We start from the raw sequence: 15,866 nt of genomic DNA, 5'->3' as shown, positions 1-15,866 counted from the left end.
AAGACGTGGAGGATAAATGCCACAAAATGAATTCATAGAACATTAATAAAAATGTATTTTACAAATATAATAACAGACACTCTCTGCTGGCTCTTGTAACATTAACCCTTGTGCTATCTTAGATGACCCCCCCCCTTCCATTGAGGTGTTCTCCCTACCATGACAAAGGTGGATAAAGGTGGAAAGGTTTCATGTAATCCATGGACACCAGTGAAGATCACAAATCATTGAAGAAAAAAGGTTCAGAGCACTGTCTAGTGGGTCTAGATGACCCAACTCCCAACGTTAAAGTGCCTAGGATAGAACAAGGGTTACAGAGCCCAGCGTTGAGCTGAAAAAAGACCCCCCTTCGTGAGAACATCTTTACTGTCAATGAGTAGAATCCAGAACATGATCCTGTTTTTATTCTGTTTCTGTTCTGATTTGATGTTGAAATGAATCCACTGGAGGCAGAATCAGGAAAAGGGGATTTTTTTTCTGTCAGTCTGCTCCCCTTCAGTAAATCTGTCCTTGTTTTCTCAGCAGCTTTGAATCTTTGGTTCAGACTTCAGGTGACGGACTGATCCCCTCTTCTCATGAGGGCATTTTTCAGCAGGAAAACTAATGTGAGATGGAAAATCAAACATTTCATAGACGGCATGAAAACGCCAAAAGCAGAGAACAAAGATGGATTAGAAATCAATGCTTAAGAATAAAACAGTTTTTCTCTGATGTTTTCATGATGACTTCCTCTCTGTCTGCATTTAACATAAAATAAGTTTTTAGCATAACACCTATAGTTTTCTTTGTAAAATAATGGAAGCATTTGGTTGGTATTTTTTTATCTACCGTTCATCTCGTCTGGTGAGTCAAAAATGAGATTTTGGTCTATGGTTGTAACTTCACACTTGGGGCATCAAACCACAATCAGCTAAATCCGTTTCAAGGCTGTTTCTCCCAGAAATGTTCTCTGGTTCTCTAAATGTTTCTCTGTAGGAGATGATCGAGTTAGCAGCAGCTCCCCAAACATCTGCTGCTTTGGTCTGCAGACATTTTTACAGCTTGGATTTAGTAGAACTATGTGTTAGAGCTCATTTCCAAAGGAGATGTTCAAATAAGACTTTTTCTTAAATATATTCCATCAATTGTCATTTTTGTTGAAAAAAAGTAACGCAGGGAGATTTTATTTTTTGGCCGTATCGCCCAGCTCTACCCTGTGTTTTATCCGGGCTGGGGACCCGGACTTGAGTGTGAAGGGTCTCCCCTGAGGACCTCCACTTGATGAAGCTCATGGCGCCCTTTGGGAGGCAGACCTGCTTTCCTGTATGTGGGTTCTACACATACAGCTACATCTGAGCATTTCAGAAATCCTTTTTACTTTTTTGCATTTTTTTTCCTTATTTAGGTTTTTGTCACAAATGTAATATTTATTCAAGCAGTTCATATTTACCAACATGAATTTATCTCCAGGTACTGATGGAGATGCTCATCTCTTCTGAACTCTGTTCTCATCCAACTAGACATAAAAAGTCACGAGTAATCTAGAGATGAAATATTCCTAAATTAATGGTCAGGTGTGAAAAAATGAACTTCTGCTCATGATGTGTTCTCATTATCAGGGATAAAAGTTGAGCTAAAGTGGATTTTAAATTCACAAGATTAGTAAAAACCATCTGTTTGGGGTTTCCTTACCATGAAGGAAGGTCCAAGGGATGCGCAGTTTAGTTTAGTTTAGTCTAGTCTAGTCTGTTTAGTTTAGTTTAGTCTAGTCTGTTTAGTTTAGTTTAGTTTAGCCATCCCCTATTGAATTCTATGACTTTATGTTCTTTACGATTCATGTTTATTACACAGTATAAAGCCCATTGAGACGACTATTGTTGTAAATGCTGGACTATAGAAATAAAATTGAATTGAATACAAAAATGCAACAATCATGAATGAATCCACTGAGTTTGTCAAATTAGATCAATAAAAAAACATTCCATGTACAGTGGTGGACAAAATAGTTGGTACCCCTCAGTTAAAGAAAGAAAGTCCACAATGTTCACTGAAATGACTTGAAACGTTCAAAAGTAACAATAAATTAAAATGTATTGAAAATTAAAAACTAAAAATCAGCCATTACTTTAGAGTTGTTGATTGACAGAATTATTTAAAAAAACAAACTAGTGAAATAGGGCTGGACTAAAATGATGGTACCTCCATAAAAGACTGAGAACTAATTGTCCAGAGGGTCATGATGAACTCAGGTTTGTCCTTTAATTGACATCACAGCTGTTTTCAAACCCAGAATCAGTCTGTCTGCCTATTTAAAGGGAGACAAATAGTGAAAAGGTGTGAACCACACTGAACATGGACAACAGAAAGCCAAGGAGAGAACTGTCCCAGGACATTAGAAACACAATTATAGACAAACATGGTAAAGGTAAAAAGGCTATAAAACCATCTCTAAGCAGCTTGAAGTTCCTGTGACCACAGTGGAACATATTATTCAGAAGTTTAAGACCCACAGGACAGTAGCCAACCTCCCTGGACGATGGAAGAGGAACATTGATGAAGCCAGACTGGAATTTGCAAAAATGCATTCTGGGAAAATGTCCTTTGGACAGATGAGACCAAACTGGAGCTTTCTGGTGAGGCACATCAGCTCCATGTTGGTAGACTCAAAAATGAAGCATCCAACCAAAAGAACACTGTCCCTACTGTGAAACATGGAGGAGGCTCAGTTCTGTTTTGGGGCTGCTTTGCTGCATCTGCCACAGGAGGTCTGGAAGTTGTGAAGGCCAAATGAAATCTCCAGATTATCAAGGCATCCTGGGTAGAAATGTGCTGCCTAGTGTCAGAAAGCTTGGTCTCAGTGGGTCATGGGTCTTCCAACAGGACAACCATCCAAAACACACAGCCAAAAACCCCCAAGAATGGCTCAGAGAAAAGCCTTGGACTATTCTGAAGTGTCCTTCTATGAGCCCAGATCTGAATCCCATTGAACATCAGTGGAAGGAGCTGAAACATGCCATTTGGAGAAGACACCCATCAAACCTGAGACATCTGGAGCAGTTTGCTCATGAGGAGGGGGCCAAAATACCTGTGGACAGGTGCAGAAGGCTCATTGACAAATACAGAAACCCTTTAATTGCAGTGATTGCCTCAAAAGGTTGAGCAACAAAGTATTAAGTCATGAGTACCATCATTTTTGTCCAGCCCTATTTCATTAGTTTGTCTTTTTAAATACTTCTGTTAAACAACAACTCAAAAGTAATGGCTCATTGATTTTGATTATTTAAATTTAATTTTTTTTCATTTATTGTTACTTTTGAACGTTTCAAGTCATTTCAGTGAGCATTTTGGATTTTCTTTCTTTAACTGGGGGGGAATCAGCTATTTTGTCCCCCACTGTATCAATGGGATTTATTGCAGTAGTAGGATCGATTTATTCGTACTCGGCTCTCCGCTGTGAGGACCAGACGAGAATCAGTCGTTTGAACGGTGAAGAGAGTCAGACTAAAAACTGATCTGCACTCGTCCTCCCAGTTCATCATTCTTTTTCTGTCCGTCAATCATTCACACTTTGAACTAAACCTGAGCTTTAGAGCAGCTTTAATTTGCTGCTTCTGCTCTTTTCTGCTCATCAGTCAACCAAATCTGAACAACAGAGAAATTTCTTTGCTCACAGCATAAAAACAGTATTATATATCTGTGTGAACAGAGTGTCTCATCTTTGACTTTACAGGAGAGCGAAGCAGCTCCTCTTCCTCCGCCTTCTTCTCCTCCTCCTCTTCCTCCTCCTGCTGCTGCTGCACCTCCAAAAGCTCAGGAGAAACCCAAAGCAGAAGGCGAGCGGCCCCCCAGCAGCGCTCACTGCAACAGCCTGCAGACAGACGCTCAACAGGACAAAACAAGGCTGAGGGTATCAACCTCCTCCCTTCCATAAAACACCACGCGCTCCGTAGGGTCAGAAGGGTCAGACCTGGGGGAGGAGCCTCCCAGATGAGATGAGGTCAGACCACAGGCGCTCAGCGAGGATGAAGGAGGGAAACATCACAGGCAGTCAGTGGCGCCAAGCCAAAGTGGGTGCGGGGTCTCCTCTGGATCTGAAGGATTTTTGTCACATACCTGACATGTTTCGATGCCAGGTATGTGACAAAACACAACCGTGTCTGATCACAGAAGGACCTAAGACGTCAGTCTTAAATAAGGTTTCTTTTTACTTGGTCTTTTATTCTGTGTGGAGAGGATCTGGTCCCTTTTGGACCGTTTCCACCTGCAGGACTGATGGACGTTCCAGTCAGAGGGTCCCTCTGATGGCGAAACACACCGATAGTTCCCTGCATCCCGAATCCTCACAGTCAAACGTCTGCTTGTCTTACTGAACCTTTGTCTCCACATCCCTGTAGCTACTCTGCCCACAAAATTCATTTCAGTCTACCGGTAGTTTATTTATGAACTGTCAGTTCACAGGTTGGCACAAAAAACTTTTAAACCAAGTCCTTTTTTCTCTCACAAATGTTGTAATTCAGTTTGGTCCAGATCACTCAGATGAACCCAGACTGTCCCAACAGGGTTTTGATATTGGCCTACAAGAAGGATCCCTGTGCTGAGCAAGCAGAAGGTGACAGTTAGGAGGAGAACGCCCTCTGAAAGGAAGCAGAAGGATACTCAGGAAAGGACGAGCATCTGCTGAAACGGAGTCTGAGAGGACAAGAAAGAGACAAACACAAACAACACAGGATCATCTGTTTAACCCTTGTGCTATCTTAGATGACCCCCCCCCCCCTTCCATTGACATGTTCTCCCTACCATGACAAAGGTGGATAAAGGTGGAAAGATTTCATATAATCCATGGACACCAGTGAAGATCACAAATCATTGAAGAAAAAAGGTTCAGAGCACTGTCTAGTGGGTCTAGATGACCCCACTCCCAATGTTAAAGTGCCTAGGATAGAACAAGGGGTTAAGGACAGATCAACTGTAACCCCTTCAGCCTTCGTGATCGGACAAAACAGTCCGGCAAAGTCAAGAAACACCGGAACATCTGTTTTCCTAAAAGAAGGGTAACTCATTGCATTCATGAAATATGCTGTAACAATTAGTTTAGCAACGATTCAATTTGTATCATTATCTGTGGTTGCTGATCTGATTCATAGTCCATTTTGGTTCATTTGATCCCATTGGATCAAATTCTCGGAACCTAAAGTGGATCCAGATCCTCTGTCCTAAAGTGGATCCAGATCCTCTTCATCCAAACTTCCAGCAGTGAGACTCAGACAGAAATTCCTGCTACTGAACAGTTTTCCAGATTCTTGGATTTCTTCCAGATCATCAAGTTAAATGAAATCTGTGTCCAAACCAACAAGTAAACTAGAATGAATGTCAAATCCATTCACATGTTGGTTTCCTAAAGTTCACCACTGTTGTTTTTCCACATCCAAAGAATCCAAAGGGAACATTCTTAGAACATTCTAGACACTGGATGGTCACATGACTTTATTCAAAGTCTGTCCACACATTGGACTGGAATGATGGACTGATCCGTGTTGATGACATCACACGTGTGTCATGCACTTGGTCATTTTTAATGTCACAGTAAAATAAACTCAACATGCTTCCATCCAAATAGTGTTTTCCAGGATCCATATAACAGATTTATTTTTATTTGCAACAATTTTTAATGATATAGGTGGATTTGATTTACAACTAGCCTCAGACTGTTTGATCAGGTTGGATCAGAGGAATAGAGATTCATCGTCACGCCCTAAAATAGACATTAAAGGATAGAAGAGTCTAGGCACAGGGCATGACAAAGGTCACAGACATTCACATTACTGTTTCACATCATAACAAGTGGACAGACATTTAATTCTCCTCTAGTTTTACTTTATTTTGAAAAAATACTGATCCCAGATAATTCAATAAAAGCCCAGCTAATTTCAACATCAAGCTTGAAATCTGTGCTGTTCTTGTCTCTTGAAAACGCCTGAATAGACGCACACGTCGCCATGTCCAGCCTTTGCTTCGAGCGTTTTATCAGTCAACTCTTCCCCTGCAGGCCAGCTGTAGCACCACTGATTCCCAAACTTCAGAAAAATGTGCAGGACAAAGTGAGGCTTCCCATCACACCAGGACTGTCACGCATCAGTCAGAAAGCCCCGCCCCATTCTGCACAGCCTTGTTTAACAAAACAAAAAAAAAGGTGCGGGGGTACTGATCTATTGTGCAACAAGCTATGTAGTGGCTTGTGGCCACTTGGACCGGCACCTAGCAGCTGACTTAGAACTGCTGCGTACCACGGGAATCCAACTGTTTAATTAGAACAATTAAAAACAACAGTTTCTATGTTGGAATCCTCATCGGGGGGGGGGGGGGGGTTCTCCTCTATCTGACGCGGTTTCTGTCGCCTGGCAGGTGCGTCCCGTCCTGCAGAGAGGCGGCAGCTCGGCTTCCCTGCACAACACTTCCCTGAGGAACACCATCTTCCAGCTGATGATCCACACGCTGGACCCTCTGGGAGAAGGTACCTGACGGCTCTGCTCAACCTTCCCTGTCAGACGTCCCAATTCCCTCTCACCAGACGTCTGTGTTTCAGACGCTTTCCCATCTTTAGACTTCCTCATTGCAGAGAAGCTGTTGGTGATTCAGCCCCGCCCCCCTCCTCCCCCCGTGTAAGTCAGAACAATGTGATGTACCAGAGCGACCTCCAGCTTGACCTTGAACTCGCTGTTCCTGTTTCTCGCTGCACTCGGCCGCCTCTGATCCTTAATCAGCTTTTCTATAGAGGCTAATAAAAGCTGGATAAGAGCCGGCATCACAGCAGCAGAAGCTCTTTATCTCTGTGGAGCGGAGGGAACCAGCCGCTCCAGCCTGACGCAGCTGGACTGTGATCGCAAAGATCCAGAAGTTCCAAACCCGTTCATGGCTTAAAATGCAGAGTGTGGGGCTGAGACCTTCACGTCGTGCCCTGCAGTCAATTCTTTTCGGTTTTTATCCTACAGTTTTGTTTAAACTAAATGAGGAAAAACACGTTTCTGCAAAACGGATCCAAAAAAACCAACAAGAACATATTTTGTCCCAGCCACTGCCTGGTGAAGGCGGGGTGCAGAATGCACGCTAGCCAGTCTGAGAAGAATCAATATTTAGTAAATCTGCAGCAGAAGCAGCTGCATTTGTTGGTTCTTTACCATTCTTTCTGAAAAGTTGAGCCTCGGATGTGAGCAGATTTCAGTTCAAACCATGAGTCATTTCTGAAAAACGACTTTCTATGTACGTTTGAAGAAACGATGTCACTTGAAACGACAGAAAATGTCTAACTGAAGCGTCTCTGCCTGCATGATTGAAATCCAACCTGTGGTTTTCGCACTAGAAGCAGCACTTAGAGGCACCGCTAGGTCCACGCCACTGAAGAAGGTCAGAGGAGGTACGGTCAACCGGTTCCTGTCCCGTGGTTGTTGTGCGTCTGCTGTTGTGTGTCTGCTGTGGTTTGTGTTGTTCGTCAAATTTCGTGTTCTTCGTTTTCTTTCATTTTGGAGAATCCCACATTTATACAACATTTTAAAGCTAAATGAGTAAAACATCCTGGGACTTTGCTTAAAAACGTCTGGAATTTAGTGGAAATTTTATAATAATGTAATAATGAACAAACAAACCGAATTCTAGTTGTGACCTGTGTAAACCACAGCCTAATGAAAACGAATATTATTGATTGAGGCAATTTTATTTCACAAAAAGGTTTTTAAAACTGCAACTAATGAGTAAACTGATTGTTTTACTCTTTTAATAATATTATTAATACATTTTATTTTAAAAAAATCACCTTTCAAAACATCCAAGGACACTACAAATTCAAAAGTAAAACACAAAATCACAAAATGTTAACAACAATAAATAAAATGGATCTATTTCATACAGGCTTTCAAACATTCATGCGCACCGCTGAACTGAACTCTAAGAACATGCTGGAAGGTGTCTTTACTCTGCATTTATGATAAAAGATGAAGAATGTTTGAAGCTCTGGGGCATTCCAGTGACGTTCTTTGTCATGATCCCTGACACACAGAGATTCCTCCTTTTTTAATGATTTCTTCTTGTTCTGCTTTGTTAGCAAAGATCTTAAAGTTTGACGTTGAAGAAGTCTTTTAGTCTTTTTAGACTTCTTGGCAGATTGCAGAGCGTCTGTCCATCTGTCTTTCTTGGAGAATCAATTTCTTTTTAAAGGGCCGGTCTGATGTAAAATCAACCTTTTGAGCTTTTAAGTGAATTATAAAGTTCATTCCTCGTGAAAAGGAAACCCCAAAGTGGTATTTTGACCCATGCACTGAGTATTCCTGTAAAAACCTGCTCTCTGAGCAGCAGCCCCTCCCAACCCATGAAAACGAGTGGCTCCTCACATTATGACATCACAAAGTGAGAACAGCCCCTTCCAAGAAGAGTCAGAGCTACCAGCTCAGATTTTTAATGTTCTCCCAAAGAGGTCATTGAATCTTTTTTTGGTTTTTCTGTTGTTTGTTTCTTTCTGACGAAATCTCAAGCTAACTGCTGCTAACTCGATCATCTCCTACAGAGAAACATTTAGAGAACCAGAGAACATTTCTGGGAGAAACAGCCTTGAAACGGATTTAGCTGATTGTGGTTTGATGCTCCAAGTGTGAAGTTACAACCAGAGACCAAAATCTCATTTTTGACTCACCAGACGAGATGAACGGTAGATAAATAAATACCAACCAAATGCTTCTATTATTTTACAAAGAAAACTATAGGTGTTATGTTAAAAACTGATGTTATGTTAAATGCAGACAGAGAGGAAGTCATCATGAAAACATCAGAGAAAAACTGTTTTATTCTTAAGCATTGATTTCTAATCCATCTTTGTTCTCTGCTTTTGGCGTTTTCACAAAGTCTGAACCAGCTGGAAAGACTCAAAGCTGCTGAGGAAACAAGGACACAGACTTTTTTCCTGATTCTGCCTCCAGTTGATTCTTTTTGACATGAAGTCAGCCTAAAAACAGGATCATGTCCTGGATTCTTGTCAATGACAGTAAAGATGTTATCACGAGGGGGGGGGGGGCTTTTCTTCAGCTTGACGCCGTGTTGTGCTAAGGTCAGTTCCGCCTGCCAGAATTTGTTTTCCCTGTCGCGGCATGACTTTGGGAATCGTGGATTTCCCCAAAAAGCAAAAACCAAAGGTGGAAGTTCACAGGGTGAAGGACTGTGGAGAATTTCAGGCAGGCAGCTCAGCAGGGCGTTTACCTGTTCACACCTCCCCGTGGGCCGTCCAGTCAAGTAAAGGACCAGGTGTGTGCTCTGCGCCCTCCGTCATCCATTTGCACGAGCGCTGCGCTTGTTGCCCCACCCCCACCTGTGAGCTCCGTCAGGGGTAGTTTTATACCCCAAGTTTTCTGTGGAGATCTTTGTTTTAGTGTATCTGAACGGAGTCTTATGCCAAACTGTAAAACATGGAAAATAAAGCTTTTCTGAGGCTTGTGGGAGTTTATTGTCATAATTACGTAATATTTTACGTAAATATGAGGCACAGATTCTGTCAGGCTGCTGATCCAGTCTGACAGAATCTGTTCCCCCATAAACCTGCAGTAGAAGCAACAACTATCTATGAATTGTCCGTTGTTCAATACTTCCATAACAAAGACACGTTCATAAATCACATTTCTCATAGTATTTTAGCCAAACAAATGTCGTTTTTGGTTTTCCTCTCGAAAAGCTGTCATTGTTTCACGTAGAATGTGGGAAACAACAAATATGACAATAAACTCCCAAACGCCGCAGAATAAGGTAAATTGTAGACACCCAACTTCATTTTATGCTTTTTGGGCAAAAATGAGAGCTATGAAACAAATCGACGATGTCAGAGACAGAGGAACCAAACTCTGGCAGGGGAACAACACCGGCTGTGTAATCTTACAAAGGCACTGTTACTGTTACTGGATTCATAAGAAACAGTTTTTCCTTTTCTATGCATTCATTTTGTGGTATTTGTTGGCCTCGTCATAACTTCCGTTCTGTGAAATTATAGTCTGACTTTAAACCGCTTTGTGGTTGCAAACTGGCGAGACGCGGAACAGCTTGTTAGCATAGCATCGTTGCAAAGAGTAGAGGAAAAAAAATCTCAATTTTCCCCCAAAAAAAATCATCTAAAACAACAGACTCAAATAAACTGATTTAAGCCATACACCATACACCAGTGCAGATCACAAATCATTGAAGAATAAAGGTTCAGAGCTCTGTCTAGTGGGTCTAGATGACCCAACTCCCAATGCTAAAGTGTCTACGATAGCACAAGGGTTAAAGCCCCCCCTCTGATTATCTTTTGATCTGTGGTCACAGCGTTCTCAGTGCTCCTCTCATTAGGATTAAAATGTTTTTTGCCAAAATCAAAAACCTGTGTTGTTTCTACAGTTGTTCATTAGAAATTCACCTCTGAGTCGTTGCAGGGACTGTTGGCACAGAGCAACCCCCCCCCCCCCCCCTTTGCTGAGAGCTCCCTGTTTACACTCTCTTCCGCTAGCTGACAGCCCCTCACACGCCCAACCCAATATTAGCAGTGCCCCCAAAACGGAAGGAATGTCCGATCTTTCCATCCGTCCAGTTCTGATCCAGATTCCAGCTCAGACCAGGAAAACAGAGACGTTCATGGATCCATGGATGCATCAGAATGGAGCAGAGCAGGGACACTGTGGCCTGATGACTACAAGCTTTTTCAAACAGCATTTTTTCCTCTGCTCCTGAATTACACAAGGAAATACTCAGAAATCTTAATTTTCTTTATAAATGTCCTCCATCAAGAGAGAGATTCCACAAGAACACGTTAAAGAGTCCAAACACCCCATTTTCATCAGAATGCGTCTTTAAGGACAGCAGATTTCAGGACGTTTCTAACATTTTTCTCTGCATAAATGCTCACAGACTACTTTCATTTGTGCAGAAGTTCTTTGAGTTTCTGTCGGGGAACTCAAAAGGCTTTGGAAAATAGCTGCAAGCAACTGATATTGTTACCCAGCACTACCTGATTTCTTTGTACATTTGTCCCAATCAGAAGCATCCTTTAATGGTGATGTCAGAGGGGGGAAGCCTGTGCAAAGGAAAGGTAAGCTGTGGAGATGTTGCTGTTGTGCTCAGTCTGGTGTCTGTAGATCCAGCATTGAATGGCTGCTGGTGTTCGTCGGATGCTGTCATTGCATGAATGTGTGTTTGTGTGGAAGTCTTTGTGGTGCATGCTTTGTGTTCTGTTGGAGCAGAAGCTGCTGCCACAGCAGTTAATCCCTTTGAAGGAAGGGTTCATGTCCGTCGCTCCTTTTGTCTGAGTTTTGTTGTGGGACAGTGGTGGAAGAAAGCTTTAAAATGAAGTCTCTGAACGGTACTGTTGTCAACGGCCTCTCATGTGACTCTTGCGTTACCTCACTAACATTCAGAGGGTAAAGACGTTTGTCATTGGACAGACGAGGATCCAGGCATGAGCATGCGGGGTTCATCCCTCATGGACTGAAACATGGTGTCTCGTTGTTGGTTTTTTTGTTCTAGGTTGAAAGCATTTTGACATTTTTGCACAAAAACAATTCAATGGGTTTGGTCTCAGACGATGTTTGAGTGACGGTTTTCTTATTTCAGCAAAGAACAAAGTAAAGCCTCTGAATGTGCCGCCGACAGAAAAACTAAAGAACAAGTTTGATCAAAACCAAACTGAAGGTGAGTCAGAAAGAGAGGGGAGATGTGATCTGCCACTTTAAAGCTGGCAAATTAGGGCAGAAAAAAGAGGACAGTGTTCATCCAGCTTATACCAAAATTACCTTTGGCTGCAAATATCTGATAGAGCTAAGATGGATGAAGCAAAACCGTGTTTACTGTGTTTTACTCTCAACAGAACAGTGATAACACGTCATAAATATCACAAGTAATGTGACTTTGAAGTCCATGAAAACATGCCCATCTATGATTGGATGATAACACCCCAAATCAGAGCACAGTTTAATGTTTAAATATCCTAAAACACAAACCATCAAACTGCTTTTAGTTTTTTGGAGGGTACGAGGAAGGCCTGGAGACAGCCAATCGATTCTTAATAAATAACACAAAGTTCTTTACATGAAAGACAAATGAAAAATGAATACTTTAGCCTCCAATTCTATGAAGTCCTCCGGGAATCCAAATAGAAGATGTTTAAAATTAAAAAGGCTACAGAGAACCATGAAGGAAAGACCACCAAGGGAGGTGTCAGCATCAGGAACATGGAAAAACAGCAGAAGCAGCCATAGTTTCTCTTTCTTCTTGAAAAAACTCTAAAAACTTCATTTATGTTGGAGTTAAAAGTCAATTCTTTCTCTCAGTGACTCCACTGTTTCTCACAGTTGGTGTGGAGACCAAGTTACTTCACTAAGGTCCAAGAACAACACAGTTGGTTTTACCCGAGTTTAGCTAGGTTTGACGGATAAATAGGTGAGTGTCATCAGCATAATAGTGGATATGTCTTCTCTGCTGCCTAGTAATGGAATCATGTTTTGTTTAAAAAAGACTGGACCTAGTACAGAGCTCTGAGGTACACCCTGACTGACTGCTGTTTGAGGCTCATGAACCAACTGGAATCTGTCAGAGGAACATGACTAAAGTGTAAAGCAGTGGCTGTAATACTAATGACACTTTCCAGTTTTTAGACAGGTGTCCGTGTCAGAATGAATAAGAGTTCTTGTTAGTCTGAATCAGGAGTGTAAGCACGCATCTTTGTCTCATTGTGTTCTTAAAATATTTAAAGTAAGCATAGTGAATATTAACAAGCAGCGCGTTGTCACAGTAACATGATAAATCGCCGCTACACATAACAAATAGACTGCTTTTTGTGAAAAAAGCCATCTAATCCAAAGAAAATAACAAGAAAAAAGTACTGAAGACTGATTGAATATTTATTTCTGCTGTAAGTGACCATGGCATAAGAGGGTTAAAAGCCTTTGAAGTGAGCAAGGAAGACACAAGGTTGGATCCAATGAATAGTCTGTCTTGGCGAATGTCAAAGTTCCCTTGAACTCGGCCGTGGACCAAACATGCAAGAACTTTAAAAGTGAGAACAATGAAATCACAAAAGAGTTTTAAATATTTCCGACCATAAATGTGGTGAAGTAATGAGGTATAGGTACTATACAATCACAGGGTTAGTGAGACCAGCTGCTTTTCATCTTTGTTCATTTTTTTGGTTTGGTCAGACAATATTTCTGCCCCCAAGTGAACAGAGTTTGGAACCACCTTTATTTTTTAGCAGTTCGATTCACTTTAGTCTTTGGTTTACATCTGAGAGCAAACCAAACCAGACGAGGAGGTCAAACTGATTAGTATCTGTGCTAACCATTGACTGTATAAGAGAACTGGACTGTGTGACTCCTCCCCCCTGGTTCCCAACAGAAAGTACCTACTGGCTCCTAGAAGCCAAAATCCCATTGACTTCAATAGAGAAATAAACAGCTGTTACTCCATCGTTCTATTAGTCAGAAGAACCGTTCTGGATCTGATACCTTTTTTTTTTTTAAATGTTCTTGACAATCCTCATCTTTCTCATGATATTTTTCTGAATTTAAGTAATTTTCTTCCTCCTTCTTAAGCGTTTCAAAGAAAACATGTGTCTTCAAATACTGTAGTGCTGTCGATCTTTGCAGATTTTCCTGGTTTTACCGTCTGTGATGCAAATCCGAGCCTGTTTGGGTTGAAGGACCGGTTCTCTGCAGCCTCTTGTCTTTGTGCATCACATCCCTGACTAATGAGGTTCTTCAGAGTCTGAGGATCACCGCGAAGCTGGAGAGGCCCAAATCAATCAGAAACGAGGCATAACTGTGTGTGTGGAGGGGGGCTGCTGCTGTGGTGGAGTGGGGTGTACACTCAAACCCCACTCGCTCTTCTGCGGTGCTCAGCAGCTCGTTCTGCACTCGGCCTCAGGGGATTCAGATTCAGCCATCTTGATGGAGATGCTGCATGTTGAAGGGCTCATCCAACACGTGGCCTGATGAAGTACTTGTGGTCCTAACATGTCAACGGTTGCTGGTTGAACACCCCGGCTGGTCCTCCTGTCGTAACCTGAAACCCCCGCTGTGGGTGTTTTGAATAAATAAAAAAGCTCTTAAAGCATCAGCAAAAGTTTGACCTCAGATTGCATTTGCTCTTGTTTGGTGAGGCTGAAATCAGGAAGATTTGCTTTTCTTACAATAAACTTGGGAGAAAAGGAGAAAATGAACACCTGACACCTGAGCAGTCCTTTTCCCTGCAGACGGAGATCAGAAACCAAAGTGTGATGTCGACGGACCACCGGGGGGCGAAGCATCTTCCTCACAGCCTGAAAAGAGCGAGGAGCAGAAGAAGACGTCTGACGACGCAGACGAGTCAAAAGTGAGACACGTTTTACACCACAAATACAAGATCTGACCCCAACAATAGAACTTTTCCCTTCTGTGACAGCGATGCTGCTGCAGGTCACAGTGGAGTGAAGGCAAAACACTCACAAAACACACACACGAACACAACACTTGTGGTCTTTCTGGGACTTTTCTTTGTAAAAGGTTTTATCCATGAGTCAACCTGACCAGCATCACTGAGACATGAAGGTTTCTGCTTTTTACCTGTTTGTATGTGACTCATAGAAATGCAAAACAGCAGCAGACGTGGCTAAAGGACGGCTGGGTGTAAAACTCCTGCCTCATTTGTGTTTTTGCGTGAACGCTCCTGCAGGTGACAACAGCTACAGAGGGGGGGTCAGAGGGCTCTGACGGCAGCAGTGAGGAGGAGAGTGGGAACAAGGAGAGCAGCGAACCCAGCGACAGCGATGAAGATGGAGAGAAAGACGCCGAGGAGAATGAGGAAGAGGAGAGGGAGCCGCTGTCTTTGGAGTGGCCCGACACTCCTTGGAAGCGGGCCACCTACCTGTTCCTGCTGCCCATCCTCCTGCCGCTGTGGTTCACACTGCCCGACGTCCGCAACGCGGTGAGTGAAGAGACGCAACGTGGTCACCATGACAACATGCACCCCCCCCCCCCGGAGACTTTCATCAGACCTGGTCAGAAGGTCAGGGGGTTCAACTTGACTCACCCAAATAATGTTAGCTGGTTTCCAAAAAGCTGCTCGTTGGTGTAAAAAGGGTTTAAATCCGTTTGTAGATGCAATCCAACATCTGATGCAAATCTTTCATAATGTGGCTTCATAGGAAGCAGGTTAGGGTGTAATAGCAGTGTGGGCCCACACAATATGGTGTTCCTAAACACTGACGCTGTGTGCAGTTTTAAGGTGGTCGGACGTCCTCACTGATAGAGTAAACAGATAAACCCGGGTTATTTTACTGTTTTCATAGGAAATTAGAACTGTGCTTTTTAATGAAGCCAAAGGGAAAAGTTAAAAGTTTCTTTTAATGTAAAAACCTGTAAAAACAAATTCCATCAATATTATAGTTCTATTTCAAAAAGTTCCTGCAGACATTGCTACAGGCACACCAATACAGACGTGTCTGTGACAACAGGCACACCAATACAGACGTTTCTGTGACAACAGGCACACCACTACAGACGTGTCTGTGACAACAGGCACACCAGTACAGGCGTGTCTGTGACAACAGGCACACCAATACAGACGTTTCTGTGACAACAGGCACACCAATACAGATGTGTCTGTGACAACAGGCACACCAATACAGACGTGTCTCTGACAACAGGCACACCAATACAGACGTGTCTCTGACAACAGGCACACCAATACAGACGTTTCTGTGACAACAGGCACACCACTACAGACGTGTCTGTGACAACAGGCACACCAGTACAGGCGTGTCTGTGACAACAGGCACACCAATACAGACGTTTCTGTGACAACAGGCACACCAATACAGATGTGTCTGTGACAACAGGCACACCAATACAGAT

The 15,866-nt window shown here is 42.6% G+C and overlaps 1 protein-coding gene across 8 annotated transcripts in view; it reads left to right on the top strand.

The window, feature by feature from the left end:
- Positions 1-15,866, top strand: part of LOC101160040 (sodium/potassium/calcium exchanger 1-like) — a 29,629-nt gene that overhangs the window by 6,487 nt on the left and 7,276 nt on the right. For 2 of the 8 annotated variants that reach the window (XM_023951484.1, XM_023951481.1), the window contains exons 3-9: positions 3,710-3,886; positions 6,382-6,490; positions 7,337-7,390; positions 11,021-11,071; positions 11,593-11,670; positions 14,213-14,346; positions 14,686-14,937. In XM_023951484.1, coding sequence (XP_023807252.1) covers positions 3,710-3,886; positions 6,382-6,490; positions 7,337-7,390; positions 11,021-11,071; positions 11,593-11,670; positions 14,213-14,346; positions 14,686-14,937 — 855 coding nt within the window. The remainder of the gene's footprint in view (positions 1-3,709; positions 3,887-6,381; positions 6,491-7,336; positions 7,391-11,020; positions 11,072-11,592; positions 11,671-14,212; positions 14,347-14,685; positions 14,938-15,866) is intronic. The other 6 variants (XM_023951488.1, XM_023951511.1, XM_023951492.1 and 3 more) reach the window with 6 other exon arrangements.

This window comes from Oryzias latipes, chromosome 3, assembly GCF_002234675.1.
Source record: "Oryzias latipes chromosome 3, ASM223467v1".
NCBI classification, from domain to species: domain Eukaryota; kingdom Metazoa; phylum Chordata; class Actinopteri; order Beloniformes; family Adrianichthyidae; genus Oryzias; species Oryzias latipes.
This window is presented reverse-complemented; position numbering and strand designations above follow the sequence as displayed.